The sequence below is a fragment of the Oryctolagus cuniculus genome, chromosome 18 (assembly GCF_051225735.1).
Source record: "Oryctolagus cuniculus isolate XC-2025 breed Fujian yellow rabbit chromosome 18, ASM5122573v1, whole genome shotgun sequence".
Lineage (NCBI taxonomy): Eukaryota > Metazoa > Chordata > Mammalia > Lagomorpha > Leporidae > Oryctolagus > Oryctolagus cuniculus.
The window spans coordinates 51133388-51149951 of record NC_142884.1 but is presented as its reverse complement, the minus strand read 5'-3'; the positions used below and the strand labels follow the sequence as shown (position 1 = coordinate 51149951).

The 16564-nt window shown below is 55.3% G+C and overlaps 1 protein-coding gene across 2 annotated transcripts; it reads right to left on the bottom strand.

Moving 5' to 3' along the window:
• Positions 1 to 659: 659 nt before the first annotated feature.
• On the bottom strand, positions 660 to 16557 carry COQ9 (coenzyme Q9). 2 transcript variants are annotated; one of them, XM_017342242.4, is made up of 9 exons: positions 16458 to 16557; positions 13285 to 13450; positions 12048 to 12183; positions 6013 to 6155; positions 5646 to 5730; positions 4196 to 4300; positions 1924 to 2079; positions 1578 to 1631; positions 660 to 1263 (listed from the first exon to the last, which is right to left on the bottom strand). In XM_017342242.4, the coding sequence occupies exons 1-9, from the start codon at positions 16531 to 16533 to the stop codon at positions 1228 to 1230; spliced, it is 957 nt and encodes a 318-aa protein (XP_017197731.2). In that variant the 5' UTR covers positions 16534 to 16557; the 3' UTR covers positions 660 to 1227. The 2 variants fall into 2 exon arrangements, 1 of the variants encoding a protein (XP_017197731.2); XR_016225037.1 differs by lacking the exon at positions 5646 to 5730.
• Between the last annotated feature and the right edge of the window lie 7 nt (positions 16558 to 16564).

Sequence of the window (16564 nt, the reverse complement as noted above, 5' to 3'; positions counted from 1 at the left end):
CTCAATGATGGTGTATGTCCTTCCCTTCCACCCTCAAGTCCGGGTCGCGCACTTGTGGACACTTCCGTAAAAGGCTCTAGAGACCCTAAAATGGAATGTGGCTGCAGTAGAGTACCCAGGAAGGGGTTCACCTTAGCAGCAGGCGCACCTCTTCCTGAGACACAGGAAGGGCAGGAGGCGGTTCTTGCCTGCCTGTCATCTCAGTAGGTTAAGAATTACGGTCATCTCCTGAGTGTAACATGGATGTGATGAATGCGATGAAACGTGGGTAGCTGCTGCAGGAGCCTCACAGGTATCAGGGAGTAACCAGAGAGGCGCGGGGCCCGGGGAAGGCCCACAGGGATCTGAAATGCGTCCACTTCTGACTCCTCTATCAGTATTTGGCAGACGTGGGCCAGAGCAAAGCAGATGTGCAAGGGAGCCCAGGTGGTGCACAGGCTGAGATTACTGACACTGACGAACCTATCACTAAAATGGTGACAGACAAGAGGGGCCAAGGGAGCAAGGTGTCTGGGGAAGGCCCCACTGCCCCCATTTTACTGATGGGAAGACCTGGTTCAGAGGCAGAGTTGTCCAACCCCCCAGCATGTATTAGGCAGAGCCAGGGCCAGAACTCCCGCTGGGGACATCTATCACAGTCTATATGGAAACAAACTACATAAAAGGAAGCAGCCTCAAACATTTATTATAATTTTTACAGGTTCTGAATACACTAACAATCCCGCAGTGCGTGCTGGAGTGATGCGACACCAGGCCTGGGCCACGCCTCTCAGTGTCCAGCAGGCACCTGTCTCTGGGGAGGCAGCTCTCTGAGGGGTCCCCGGGAACATCTCAGGATGCCTGCAGCGTGCTGGCAGTGAGCTGCCACCATCCGGTGGATACCAGCCTTGACTCAGCCTTAGCAGCCCCCAAAACCGTTTCAAGGAAGGTTATGACACAAGGGAGCCCGTGAGACCATGCAGGGACGTGCTGGCTGAGCGCCCGGGGAGTCTCATTTCTCCCATCACAAGCCGCAAGGCAGGATGCACTGAGCGTGGCCAGGTGTCAGGACTGCAGAAGTGGCCCGATCGTCAGGTGCCCTGTGGTCTCCAGGTGGCCGCTGGGGTGTTCAGGAGCCCTCCAGAGTGTCCTGGTTAGCACCCTTAGGTGGATGGCACTTCACGCTTCCCAAAGCCCTTTCGATCTCCCACTCGCGTTCCTCCGGGCACTCGAGCTCCTGTCCTCCCCTCACCGGCGCTGGTTCAGACCTGTCAAGTTCTTGAGCTGACACAGGGATGGAAACAGAGTGGTGAGGTTTTGCCCTGCTCCAGGAAGCCAAGGCGAGGGACCGGGTTTTCCAGGTAGTAGGTGTGGCTGTGACGGGACACCCCAGGTCTCAGAGCTCAGGGATGTGTCGTGATGCCGGTGGGAAATAAAGGGGTGGGGACTTAGGGTCAAGACACTGTGGGGGAACCAGGCCCGGCCTTCTTATTAGCTTTTGGGTTAGGCGCCACACTCTGGGGTGTGTGGCATGTGCTCCCCATCACGGGGCCGGAGTGGGAGCAAGGGTAGGCAGGGAAGGGCTGGGCAGTCCTCACCGTCACTGCTGCACCCATGAGTCCTTGCACCAGCGCCTCGCCAGTGGACTTCACCTAAAGAAAGGAAGGCAGGGCCCCCTAAGTCTCCAACACGAGCTCAAAGGTGGCCCAAATCAGACAACCTGGGAGCCCCCACGAGAGGAGTCGGGGCCCTGCATCCCAGAGGAAGGGCTGTGGACAGCCCCGTCACAAAGCTTGGCTCTCAGGGAAGGGCTGGTGTGAGGCAGACCACACAGGCATGCTGTGAAGGCCCTCACGACCGTCCACTGAAGCCAAGGTAAGAGAGGGCTGGTGACCAGCTGTGGCCCAAGGACAACATGTTCCCAAACGGCCAGCCCCCAGCTACCTGCTCCGCAGTGTGGCCCATGTTCATGGCATCACTGATGCGGTTCTCCAGGAAGCGCCAGGTGTTCTCAAAGTCCGGGGAGGAGTCCTGCATCATCACCAGCTCCGTAGTGTTGTAGATGCCAGCCAGCACGGCGCGGCGCGTGTACCAGTTAAACTGCAAGACAGCCCGGGGTGTGGGTCTGAGCCACTGCCCTAGGGGTCCCAGGCTCCCTCCGGGCTTCCTTCCCTCACAGGACACAGGGTCCTCTGACAACACTGCTGCTGGCCTTCGAGCGTGGCTCATCTCCACCAAAGCTCATGTCAACGCCTGGTCCTCAGTGTGGCAGGGCGGGGAAGTCGGGCCCCCAGGAGGGGTCGGGGCCTTTAAGAAGGATCCATGCTCTTCTCAAGGGAGCTCTCTCTCTCACGGGGCTGAGTCGGCTACTGAAAGAGCAGGCTGGTGTACAGCAAGCCCGGTAGCTCCTGAGTCTGCAAGTGTCTGCTGCTGCTTCTACTTCGCCACCACGTGGTGACGCACCAGGGGCCCTCGCCGGATGCCACAGCCAGTGTTTGGACCTTCTAGCCACCAGCGTGGTGAGCCAAACAAACCTCTTTCTCCCACGGTGCCCAGTCTCGGGTGTTCTGTTCAGCAGCACAGAGCGCCTGGCGGCAGCTGGCCACCAGAACTGCTGGGAGGGCAGGCACTCAGCCTGCTGGTCAGGATGCCCCCGCCCCGCATCAGAGCGCTTAAGGGCGGCTCCCAGCTCCGCTGCTGTCAAGGCAGAACTCGGAGGCAGGAGCTGGGCTGCCGGAATGTACTCCTGGCTCCAGCCTGCGGGCCCTGCCCAGCCCCGGCCGTGGCAGGCATCTGGGAGTGAACCAGCAAAGGGGACCCCTCGCTCACTCGCTCTCTCTCTTTCTGCCTAATAAACTTTTTAGGAATCACCTGGGAGACTGAAAACGTAAGCTCCTGGGCCGAGTTTAGTCAGTGGGTCTGAGTCAAGTGCCAGCGCTCAGGCTGTGACCAAGCAGCTCAGAGGAAGGGGTGCTCTCCCATCCCTCTGGGGGCAGCCGATGAAAGGACCCAGGCCCAGGGCGCCTGGGGCCGTGACCAGCCAGTTAGGAGCGGACGCTGGCGTGCTCGGCAGTGAAGTGTGGGCTGTGGCAGAGCGTGGACAGAAAGCAGACCTGCGCACGGCAGACAGCACAGCCCCTCGGCAACTGCCGATGCCCTGGCCGAGTGCTCCTCAGAGCACCGGCTCGCGGCCTGCTGCGTTCTCATGTCAGTTCCCTACCACCTCTGCCGCGCTGTGTCCCCACGAGGCGCGCTTTATTACAGCATTTTGTTATGGCTGTGCCGGGAGCCGCTCGGCGCCCCCTCATCCTGGAGCCCACCAAATCCCATCACGTGGTAATGTCTCTAGTGAACGTGGACTTCTTTTTTAATTTCCTAACACAAATACAATGGCACTCGTAAGGCAGATCTTTCTCAGTGCCTGTTTAAAGGGGCTTATTGATCTCTGCAGGAAGCAGGCCAAGCTGGTGGGGGGGCAGTCCTGTTTTCTAAGATGTATTTATTTGAAAGGCAAGAGATACAGAGAGGGAGAGAGGACAAGAGGAGGGGGAGGGAGGGAGGGAGAGAGAGGGGGAAAGGGGGAGACAGAGAGACAGAGAGAGAGAGAATCTTCTATACCCTGGTTTACTACCCAAATGGCCACAATGGCTGGAGCTGGGCCAGGCCAAAACCAGGAGTCAGGAGCTTCATCCGGGTCTCTCACGTGCGGCCTTCCTCTGCTGCCCTCCCAGGTGCACTAGCAGAGAGCTGGATTGAAAGCGGAGCAGTGGGGACTTGACCCAGACCCGTATGGGAGGCCAGTGTTGCAGGCTGGGCTTAACTATACCACAACCCGGGTGCAGGCGGGAGGTGGGGGTGGGGTGGGGTTTCTTTTCAAAGCAGTGGCTGCGTCCCCATGGTGTCCTTTTCTCTGGCCAGCAGTCTCAGGAGGGACACACACTGAGGACTCCTGATGCAGAATCCACATGGCTGCCAGGGAGGGGAAATGGCCACAGCAGGGGCACAGGCCCCGAGGCCGCCCTCACGTGCTCACAGCAAGCTCGGGGCCAGGCGCCGGTCCCTGCAGGGCGATGACCTGCATCCCACTTTGGCTGAGGGACTTCCTCATACCCTATGACACCACAAGCCCCCAGAAGAGACTGGGCTCAAAGGAATGTCACAAACTCCTTGGGCCGATGCTTAACCCAACGTCCCGTGGGCACGCAGGGGCACTCACGTCAGTGGACTGGTCGCCGGCGTAATGCCATATGTCGTCCACCATGCTGGTGAGCAGGCTCAGGCTCGGGGGGATGTTGTGGGGGAGCAGCAGGATGCTGAGGGCCTGAGGAGGAACCGACAGAGGAACAGGTACAGCAACAGGTCAGTGCAGAGGTGGCTGGCATCACGCCCCTCCAGAGACGCATCCGAGGGGCCCCACCGTCTCCACCCGCTGGTGTGAGCTCCCAGCAGCCAACGGTCCTGCCTGCAGCTGACCTGGCAGGAGCCCGGGGCATCTTCCCATCCAAACCTGGCCCAGCCACGTTCTCCAGCGCTAGTTTGGAATTGGAAGGCAGATGGCGGAGAGGCTCCCTTGTCTCCGGAAGATTACTAACGGCAAGGATGAGGGAGCGTTCCCCATCCTGTCACACGGAAGCAGCAGAGACAGGAGCTGAGTTGGGCATACCAAACGTTGGGCTGCTCACAGACCAGGCGGCTCCCCTGACCTCAAGGCCTCACCGTGGCATCGTAACAAACACCCACATCTTTTCTTGCTTAGCTCAAGTTGACATCTATTTCCTGAAACCAAAAGTTCTTTAACTAATGTAAGTGGTGGCCCAAACCAGGGACCCCTCCCCTAGCAGACATCAGCCTTCCTGACAGAACAGGGTCCCGCCATGGTGCCACAGCCAGAGGGAGCTGGACAGAGGTCCTGCATCGGCTGGCTAGTTCTCTCTGAACGAGGTAGCCGGGGGAAATGCTGAGCGGAACCAAGAAGGCAGCCCAGGTCCACTGCTTTACCCGCCAGGCAGAACGGGCCAGGGACGCGGACATGCGCATGGCAAGCAGGGGCCGGGACTCAGCCTGGGGCGAGGGGCACCACAGGTGTGCAAGCATCTGTCGGCTGCATGGCTGACACCACGCGCTCAACAGTGACCCCCAGCTGGGCAGAGGACAGCGCGGCGGAGGCCCTCTCGCCTATGCATTTCCTGAACTCAGAGACGGGGCCACACTGTGACGTGCTTTGAAACGGAAGAAAAAAGCGCTTCAGAAAGGGTTTGAATAGAGCCCTTGGGATGACTGCCTCAAGCCCCAAGCATCACTGACACTGGGATGGGAAGTGCCAGTCCTTGAGACCTGAAAGATGACAAGGCTGTCCTGAAGCTGACGATGGCCGCTAAAATCTTCCTACTTCTCTGCCCTCAATGGAGACTCGGCGGCACTCTGACCACCAGGACCCTGCCCAGGATGTGACTCTGTCCCCAGGCCACTCATAGTCCCCAAAACTCAGGATTATTCTTCGATGCTCCCAAGGTTCAATGCTGTATACTAAGGACTCCCGGGCCTGTGGAGCAGATTAAGGAGCTAACTTCCCAACGGTGCGCCAAATCCTCTGAGGGAGAGGTGCTGACAATTGGAAATATTCATGTGACTGCTGCTTTGCTCTGGGGCCTGGACATGGACTCTACCCGGGGCCAGTGCTCAATGTACGGGATCAGCATTCTCAGTCTGGTTTCCACTGCATCCCTCAGGAACTGGTCTGTCTTCCTCTTCCTGGAAGAGGGAAAAGAAAATAGTGTGTCTCTGGGTCAAAGGCAGGGGCTCGGCACTCCACTGTGTACTCAGCCCTGGGGGGGACGGTCCCACCGGCTCCTGCTGTTGGCCCGGCCAGAGCCGTCAGCGACAGGCGCTGGAGTTTCAGTCCCATCCAAGCCGCAGGGCTGCTCAGTGCTACTCTCCTTTGCCTCTGCCTGGAGTGGCCTCCTGGGGACGGCTGGAGAGGCCTGGGGCCCGATCCTTTGCTGCCACCCTGAGCAATAACACCAGAGGACTTACTCCGCCTGGCCCAGCTGGACCAGTTTCTGCTCCTCTTCCAGCACACGGGTGAGCCGAGCATTGCACTGGGTCACGAAATGCAGGATCAGCTCACTGCCATCATTCCCAAACATGCTGGCTGCTGCGCTGGAGAGACCCAGGGACTACAAAAGGGGACAGAGAAGACAGAAAGGTGGTGGGCGGGCAGGACAGGTGCTGGCTGCTCAGCCCAGGTGCCTCTCCCGGTAGCAGCAGCTAGGTCTGCAGTGGGACGCCGCCTCTCGTCCCGCCAGCAGTCCCTCCTGCTGTACACCAGGCACGGATCCACGCGTGGGGACTGGAGTTCACAGTGAGCTCAGGGTTGGGGACATGAAGGCCTGAAGAGTCCACCCAGGACTCTGCTAGGCCTGAGCTGCTGAGCCGTCTTCAGTCCTGCATGCAAGTCCCTGCCTCTCTCTCTTTGTGCGAAGGACGCTCACCACGGAGAAAGCAGAGCAGAGCCGATGGAGGGACCGCTGTTGGTGGTGCGGCCCAAGAACACTGCGTCTGAGCTACATTCAGACGTTTCTGCAGAAAATGAGCCAGAACTTTCCTTGTCCGGCGGAAGTGAGAGGCGGGCTCTGGCACTTGCAGCCCACAGAGTGCTAATACCCAAGAAGCTGGGCAAGAGCGCTGGCAACTCCCTTCCTGACTGAGCCGCTTACCTGAAATCTTAGGGAAACTGGGTCTCTAACGGTTTAACACAACAGGGCTTTTCTGCATGCGCCGTGGCAGGGGTGACAGAGCCACGACACCCGCTGCTACTCCTGCTAGACAGCCACCACCCAGCACCTACTGGAGCAGAGAAACCACCTCCGCACCACAGCACACAACCTCTGGAGAGGACCGGCTGGTCTAGTACCACAGGGCTGCAGCTGCCTGCCGGGCGCAGGCCTACACTGGCTCCCTGCGCCTTCACAACAGGGCTGCCCGGGAGTTCCCTTATCACCCACACTTTCCCAATGAGGAGACGGAGGCCAGACTGCCTCCAACACGTGTGTAACAAGAACCTCAAAACAGACACCCACACTCTCTGGGCCAAACATTAAGTCACTGTCTCTCAGCTGCAAAGCTGCCCGTCTAGACCCAGCTGGGGAAGCAGGGGCTGGGGCCTACAAATCCGATTTCTGGCTCCCTCTTAGGCTTTGCCAATGGAGGCAGCAGGAAGAAGGGCCTGGCTTCCTCCTGTTTACTTCCTGCCCGCGTGCCGCGTGTTTACTTCTTGGCTGCCCGATGTAGCATCAGCCTAGCGATGCTTCTTCACCCAGCCAGGTGGCGGCTGAGCACAGCGTGCAGTCTCCTGTCACTCGTAGAACTGGTTCCATCAAGCTGCCATCCTTCCCCTGCCCTCCCAAGCACCCCGGGGTCAGGTGCCAGCCCCAAAGGACAGTTCCTTGAGGCTCACAGACACCAGAGCCAGCAGGGCAGTGCCTCCTGCTCAGAGTCTGGGCGTCCCTCCAGGGCTCCCTCCTGCAGCCTCCAGTTGTGCTCAGTCCACTTCTCTGTTCCCCTGGCTGCTGCCTTCTCAGTACCTTTGCGCCTGGCTAAGTTCTTTGTAGGAAACTCTCTCTGTTCCAGTAACTGGTGTGCTTTCTGTCTCCTGACTGAACCCTGACCAGTAACACTTCTTGAAAAGCAATTCCAGTTCTTGACATTTATCCTAAAGAAATGAATGAGAAACATACCCAAATTATGTTGTACAAGCAGGTGTGCAACACAAAAACCGGAAACAACTCGTTTATCAGCTGAAGTTGAGGAAATATAATAAACATCACGCAGCCACCATGAAGATGTGACAGCAGCCAGTCAACCGGACACTCGGCCGAATCTGACTTTCCACCAACCCTGACACCCTTCTGCCCTCTCCTGGTTCCACCACTTTCTGTACTGACTCCGAACCTCTGTCTCCTGCCACAGGACTACCACACTTACTTCAGAGAAAAGCAGGAGCCAGCCCCTGGGATGCCCCTAAAGCTGTAGCACCTTCTCCAAATGTGCCCCTGATACATCCAAGGCCAGTCCCTCCAGCTGTTTCCAGATCTAGATTTAGCCTGGAGTTACGATGCCAGTTAAGACATTCGCATCCCAGATCAGAGTACCTGGTTTCATCTCTAGCTCCAACTCTGGCTCCTGACTCCAGTTTCTTTCATTCATTCATTCATTCATTCATTTATTTCGACAGGCAGAGTTAGATAGTGAGAGAGAGAGAGAGAGACAGAGAAAGATCTTCCTTCCGTTGGTTCACCCCCCCAAATGGCTGCTATGGCTGGGGCGCCGCGCCGATCCGAAGCCTGGAGCCTGGAGCCTGGAGCCTGGAGCCCGGCTCCTGGTCTCCCATGCGGGTGCAGGGCCCAAGCACTTGGGCCATCCTTCACTGCCTTCCCGGGCCACAGCAGAGAGCTGGACTGGAAGAGGAGCAACCAGGACAGAATTTTGACGCCCCAACCGGGTCTAGAACCTGGGGTGCTGGTGCCACAGGTGGAGGATTAGCCTAGTGAGCCGCAGCGCCAGCCTCCAGTTTCTTACTAATGCAAACCTTGGGAGGCAGTGGCGACAGCTCAGAGTAACTGGGTTCCTACTGCCCACGTGGGAGAGCTGGATTGAGTTCCAGGCTCCTGGCTTTAGCCCTGCTCAGTTCCAGCTATTGTGGGTACTTGGGGACTAAATCAGAAGATAGAGAACTCTTTCTGCTGCTCCAAATAAATAACACAACTTTTTTAAAAAAGGAAAAGAAACCTCAAGATTTTTTTTTTTTTAAAGATTTATTTACTTACGGGCCAGCACCATGGGGCACTAGGTTAATCCTCCACTTGCAGCACCAGCATCCCATATGGGCACTGGTTCTAATCCTGGTTGCTCCTCTTTCAGTCCAGCTCTCTGCTATGGCCTGGGAAAGCAGTAGAAGATGGCCTAAGTGCTTGGGCCCCTGCACACACATGGGAGACCAGGAGGAAGCAGCCTGGCTCCTAGCTTCGGATTAGTGCAGCTCCGGCCGTTGCAGCCATTTGGAGAGTGAACCAACGGAAGGCAAGCTTTTCTCTCTCTCTCTCTCACTGTCTGTAACTCTACCTCTCAAATAAATAAATTAAAAAAAAAAGATTTATTTATTTAGTTGAGAGGCAGAGTTACAGAGAAGCAGAGGCAGAGAGAGAGAGAGAAAGATAGAGAGAGAGAGAAAGAAAGGTCTTCTATCTGCTGGTTCACTCCCCAGATGGCCAGGATGGCCAGAGCTGCACTGATTCAAAGCCAGGAGCCAGGAGCTTCTTCCAGGTTTTCCATACAGGTGCAGGGGTCCAAGGATGTGGGCCATCTTCCACTGCTTTCCCAGGCCATAGCAGAGAGCTGGATTAGAAGTGGAGCAGCTGGGACTGGAACCGGTGCCCATATGGGATGCTGGCACTGCAGGCAGAGACTTTACCTGCTACACCACAGCGCCGGTCCTGGAACCTCAGGCTTTTGATTTTGCCTATTTTCTCTTCTAGCTTCACTGCCACATTTGTTTCTGTACTCCTCCCACCAGCATTCAATCATGCTCAAACTTCCATCCCATCTCCCCTGACCAGTACACCCTAGCTCCCATCCAGCCTGCACAGTCACATGCAGCGCCACCGCCTCACCTCTGCTGCAGTCCACCCTCCCAGCGCCTCCCTACACCAGGATGCTCTAACTCCGACTGTTTACTCCCCACCACCACCCCCTCAAATGTCAGAGCTCCGTGAGGGTGTAGCTGCCTCTCCCTTACCATGTTACACTGTGGCCCTAGGCAATCTCACTCACTTCTGTAGTTACTTATCACATATATATGCTGATGATGCCCAAACGTAGCATCCAGTCCAGCTTTCTCCTCTAGCTCCAGCCCTGTGGGCTTGATGTCTCCACGGGGTTATCAGAGATAATACTGTACCCATGATGCGTTCCTAAACCCTGTCCTGTTCCAATGGCCCAACCTTAGCAAACGACACCACCACTTATCCACACTTGCACACTGTCACTGTCTCCCATGACCATCTATCAGCAAACCCACTGGCCTGTCTGGCGCCTCTGGGCCAGATTACCTCTCTCTGCTGGGTGACTAACTCTCTCTGCTTCGATCCACTTCTCATCCAGCAGCCAAAATGTGCATGTGAAATGCCAAACTGAATCCCGCGTCTCCAATTATTCTTAGAATAAAAGCACAGCTCCTTACCAGGACCTTGAGGGTCTTGCTTGATTTTGCCTTCACTGACACTCCTCATGCAAAGGCTCTCTCCCTAACCTCTCTGCACGGTGGTTTCCTTGGCTTCTAACCGCAGGCTTCTTCCCTCTCTGCATGCTCTCTCTCCACTTGGACTTGTCCATGCCCTCCTACCACAGGCACACCAGTCAAAACATACTCCTGCCTCACTTACCAGCTCCAAGCCTCTCTTCCGCCCCACCCCATCCTGGAGCAGGTCCCTTCCTTAGGTCTCTCCAGCGACTGTTCTTGATGCACACATCACATACGTACTTGGTTAACATCACTAGACAGAAGCTCGACAAGGGTAGGGACCGTGCCTTCCATGACAGCTGTTATATCCCCAGGGGCTAGCACAGTGTCTAACACACACTATTTGCTCAATAAATATTTAAATCATGAATGCTTAATAACATTTTTTAAACTTAAAGGACAGGCATTAAAATGTTGACAGCAGGATCTTTGATCATGGATGATTTTTACATTCTTTTTTTACCTCTGTCTGCACTGTTCAAAGTTTTTACAATGAATATACAGTGGACTCCCAGGGTATAGACATGTCACTAATGTGACTTCAGTTACCATGTGCTCTTGGGAGAGGGTGGGAGTAGACAAAAACTATCAGCTGAATTTCAGGAGGGTGGCAAACTTGTCCATGGTCCAAGAGCAGCTGCCCTGGGATAGGGGCCGTGGGACAGGAGCTGTGGCTGTAGTACCCCGCCTCTGATCTCACTGTGCTGAACAAGGTGACACAACACAGGCCTAAGCACAGTCTTTGTATAACCTAAAGCAGCAGTCTGACATCCCTGGAGGAAACATTCTTACACTCATGGAGGAAAAAACAGATGTTTTGGTCTACAAAGTGGTGCCTTGGGGGTTTTCAGCCCCCAGATCTCATTAACTTGGTGCACATTTTGTTTTTTCATTTTAAAAATGCTGGTGTGAATCATAAACTGATGATGTGTAATACTTTACTAAGGCAACATTTTTATTTCTGTGATGTGTTAAAAACACGGTGCTCCTGGGTATCGCTGGCATCTCAGTCAGTGAAATACGGTAGTTCTGATCACAGACAACTCTTGCCCAATAGGCTGCCTTTAGAACCAAACTCCCATGGGAGACCAGGATAAGCAACTGGCTCCTGCCATCGGATCAGCATGGTGCGCCGGCCGCAGCGCGCCAGCCGTGGCGGCCATTGGAGGGTGAACCAATGGCAAAGGAAGATCTTTCTCTCTGTCTCTCTCTCACACTGTCCACTCTGTCAAAAAAAAAAAAAAAGAAACAAACTCCCTGGTATACAGTTTTTGTCATTAAAAAATCAATCCTTGGCATAGTAGGCTAAGCCTCCACCTGTGGCACTGTATCCCATATGGGCACCGGTTCATGTCCCGGCTGCTTCTCTTCCAATCCAGCTCTCTGCTACAGCCTGAGAAAGCAGAAGATGGACAAGTGCTTGGGCCCCTGTACTCGTGTGGGAGACCCGGAAGAAGCTCCTGGATCCTGGCTTTGGATCAGCCCAGCTCCAGGCATTGAGGCTATTTGGGGAGTGAACCAGTGGATGGAAGACCTCTCTCTCTGTCTCTCCCTCTGTCTGTCTGTAGCTCTGTCTCTCAAATAAATAAATAAAATCTTTTTTAAACCAACTAAATAAGTAAACCTAATTTTCCACCCTAACGGGAAAGAAACAAAAACTCCACAAAAACCGTGTAGCTCTGCGGGGCTCGGAGCTGGACTGGAAGACAGCAGGAGGCCTCTGCTCTGCCCGCTGGCTCCTGGAGAGGCTGGCCCGCCTCCCTCCACGCACCTGGGCTCCTTCTGCAATGGCCTCTGCCGTCCAGCCATGGGCAGGGACGAACTCCAGGGCCGCTGTCAGGATGCGGTGCTGCAGCTGCTCCTCGCTCTCGTAGTCCTCGTCCTCCTCGCCGCTCTGCTCCGTGTACCTGAGACGTGGGGACAGAGGCCGGCACGCTTCAGCTCACTGCTCCTGCCTGGCACGCAAAACGGGCCTGAGCAAAAACCAGAGGCTGAGTCTCCCGTCAGTGCACGCTGTGAGGGCGTCTGCCTGGACGGCAGCATGGAGGCTTTGACACGTCACCCGCCCTGCCACAGTGACACGAGAGGCTGTGTTCCCACAGCACCCTGGGTTTCCCTGTGTGCAGCCCTCAGCGTGCTGTGCTCGGAGGGTTGTCTGCCTGTTTTTACCTTTATTTGTACAGGCTGTAAGTCCACAAGGCAGGGGCAATAGTTATATTATTCATAAGGTCTTGAAAAATATGTATAGAATTGAAATGCAAAGAACTTTAATTAGGAAACCAGCAAAAAACACATGGATCTGACTTTGTGTTGGCAGGATTAGGAAGAAAAACCAATCTAATGGAAACATACATTATTACCTTTCTGGAGGGTCATCAGCTCCTGCATATGGAACAAAAGGCAGCATTCATACCTTTTGGTTCACTGCCCCCCCCCCCCCCCCCCCCGGTCTACGGAGAGACTCATATACTTTACCCCGTTATCTGTCACATGAGTGAGGGAAATCACAATAAAAGAGATCTGGGGCAAGGACTTGGCGTAGCAGTGCAGGTGCTGCCATCCCACATGGAAGTACCTGGCTTCAGTACCTACTCCCTGCTGCTGAGGACGCCCGGAGGCAGTGGGAACCGTTCAAGTACTTGGCTTCTTGCCACCCATGTGGAGACCTAGATTTAGTTCCTGGCTCCTGGCTTTGACTCAGCCCAGCCCTTGCCACTGGGGAGTGAACCAGCAGAGCAGAGTGACTGTGTGAGTATACAGACATCACATATGAAGTGTGCCAGGGAAAACATCTAAAAGGATTAAAAAAAAAAAAGCAGCAGGTTCCCAGGCTAATTTTTGCGAACCCTGTGCTGTTCAGGTGTTTTACAAGGCCCAGGCACCGTCTTGATAAAGACAACACATTCTTCTCAGAGACAGGGAAGGGAAGGGAAGGAAGGTGGAGAGGGAGGAAACGGGGGAGAGCAGACACCAGAGCCGGCCAAGCGGGCAGGCTGACTCGTGCCTACCTGGGGGGTGACCGAGCAGACTCCGGGTCAGGCTTTTCTGCCCCCTGTGTCTCTGAGTGCTGAGAAAAGGAGGGGGGAGGCTGCCGCTTCTGCTCCTCTGAAGACCTGAGCCCCACCGCGGAAGCGTGGAAGGCACGAGGCGCCAGGGGTGCTCGGCAGCGGGACGCTGAAATGGAAACCGGCCTCGGTCAGGGATGTGCCCAGAGGATGCCCCGTGAGACCCGGGGCAGTGCCCCACATGGGGAGGACGAGCAGGACAGGCTCCTCCAGGACCACAGGGCCAAGAGTCGGGTCCCACAAAAGCCACAGGGGAACGCGAAGTTCTGAACGGGACATGGTGACAGCAGCGATGAGCCACAGAACAGCCCTGCCCGGCTCATCGGCCTGCTTCTACCATGTTAGCCATGTGGTACATGGCTACTTCACTCCAACATGCAGGTTTTCAAATCTGCAAATTGACAGTAATCTACTCGCTCCATGGGTATGCTATGCTGTGAGGCCTGAGCAAGTGCCTTGAAAATCACAGATGGGGGCCTGCCACCGTGGCATAGCGGGTAAGGCCGCCACCTGCAATGCTGGCATCCCATATGGGCACCAGTTAGAGTCCCAGCCGCTCCACTTCCGATCCAGCTCTCTGCTAAGGCACCTGCACCCACACGGGAGACCCGGAAGCAGCTCCTGGCTCCTGGCTCTGGCCTGGCCCGGCTCCAGCTATTGCGGCCATTTGGGGAATGAACAAGCAGTTGGAAGCCCTCTCTCTCTCTCTCTCTCCCCCTCCCTCCCTCCCTCCTTAACTCTGCCTTTCAAACAAATAAATAAATCTTTAAAAAAAAAGTCACAGTACCCCACTTGCAATACCCCACTTACTTTCAGAAAGGTCCATAATATTTCCTAAGCATAAACTCAAACTACTTTTTTCTTTCCCAATATTTTATTATGAAAACTAAACACACAGACAAGAGAAGACCCGCGGGATGAGAGCTGTGAGTCTGCCACAGGAGCTACACCCCTGTAGTCACGGCTTTCACTCCCTGCTCACGCATTGGCCGCAGGTTCAATCTTCTTGTTCCTAAACACCTTAACACGTGTCCTTCCTGGAATTCGGTGCTGACTGTTCTTGATGGGCTGTTTATGCACAAGGCACTGCACAGTTCTTCAGTCTACCATTCTGAGTCTGAACAAGTGTACACCTGGCCCTATCTACAGAGGGACCATTACCATCAGCCCAGAAAGCCCCCCACGCCCTGTCACAGGCATTCCTCACCCACACCGCCCCCATGCCCTGTCACAGGCATTCCTCACCCACACCGCCCCCACGCCCTGTCACAGGCATTCCTCACCCACACCGCCCCCACGCCCTGTCACAGGCATTCCTCACCCACACTGCCCCCAATTTTTCACCCTGGATTCATTTTTGCTCGTCTTAGTTTCGCCTGTCCTAGGAGTTCACCTCTATGTAATTTTCTGTCAGGCATCTTTCGCTCAGTCTATCTGAGACTGAGCCATATTTTTGTGCCCATCAGTAGATCTGACAAGATTTTCTCCTTAACCAAACTCTAGTCAGGGTCTTCTGACTTCTTAACTAGGGGCCTTGACCTTGGCCTGTGAAGACTTGAACAGACTCCGCTGTAGTCTAACTCAAGGCCACGTCCCTAAGATGACGTAGAGCCCTTTAAAGTTACCGCCTGGGAAAACTCAAGAATGGCAAAAAAAGAAAAAATCATTTGTTCCAGCTAACACCTGAGGACAGGGCCTCCGTCTCCCTGGGAGGAGAGAGCTCTAACTTCGATCTTCACCTGCTAGCACGCACAGCTGGGCTAACCATACTCACGCTCACCCTTTGTATTTCTTCTGTCTCCTTGCTTTGAGCCCCCTTCCGCCCTCCTCCCGGGGACCTCAGAGCGCCTCCAACTTTGACCCATGATAGTTTCAAAGCCACTTCCAGACTGTCAGGTGTTTCTCACAGGAGTACCACCCTTCTGGTACCCACATCTGTCTCGGTTAACTCAGGATGCCGTTACAAACGACCGTGATAAGCAAAAGACACGTATCTTCCCATCATTCCGGAGGCTGGAAGCCCAAGACCAAGGTTCCTGCCAATCTGCATCAGCTGGACTCTCAAGGCCGCGGCCAGTTCAGCCGACTCCTGTTCCCACTCTAAGTCCTCACGGATGGAAATCTGTCCCAGCTACGCTTTGTCTCTGACACGTGTTTAGTTCTCACTACCCTGTTGATGGACACCTTTTGCTATTATGAATAAGGCTGGTACGAATACACTTATGCACACCTTTTTGTAGACTTGTAGATGGGACAGATCGTTTTCTGTTGGGTAAATACTTAACACAGGCATTGATTTTACTAAAGATCTTTAATTGGACATTGTGTATGAAAACAACAAAATGGACACTCATCTTTTACAAAAAAAACTACACAATAACTCAGGAAACTTTTTAAAAAGAAATAGGATGATGCATAGTAAAAATATCAACATTTTCTTGTATGCACATAAAAAAAAAACTGGAGAAAACTTTGAAATGAAAAGGGGGAGGCCCCACAGGAGGGGCCGCTGAGACGTGAGGAGAAACACAGGCGACTACACCATGAGTTGTATGTTTAAGCTAATGCGACAGTGCACACATTCCATTTACGAAGGGTGACACGGCCTTTCCATTTATGTAGTGATGCAAAGGTCCGTTCCTAAGAACTCGGACACAGAAATAAAAACACGGAGCCTACAGCAGCACAGGTGGTAAGCGAATATCCCAGAGTTGGCGAAGGGCGGGGACAGGACCGGCTGCAGGGAACCAAGGTCCTCCCAGCGGTCCTGCCCGGCGCTTGGCAAAGGGGCCGAGAACGGCCGCGCCTGCCAGGCCCGCAGCCGACGAGCTGTGTGACCTTGGGCGTCCCCAGCCCTCGCTGAGGCTCCGTCAGCTCCAAGAAACGGGGGTGACAGGCCCTGCGCCAGCGCTCTCGTCCCTCACAGCTCGAGATGAAGACCAAAGCCGGCCACACAGCCCGCTCCAGCTCGCGACGCCGGGGACTCCGCGCTGCTGCCCTTCACTTCACCTTGCTCGCCGGCCGCCACGACGGCACCTCCCGCCCCGCACCCAGCTCCCGCCGCCTCGAGCCTTCTCCCTGCTCCTCCCTTTTCCCCGACTCAGCCTCGGGCTCACCCGGCAAGCACCGCAGCTGCAGGAGCCTCCAGCCAGCCCGGCCCAGCACGCCCGACACCGCCGCCGCTGCCGCCATCTTGGAAGCGGGCACGCCGCTGGCGGCGACG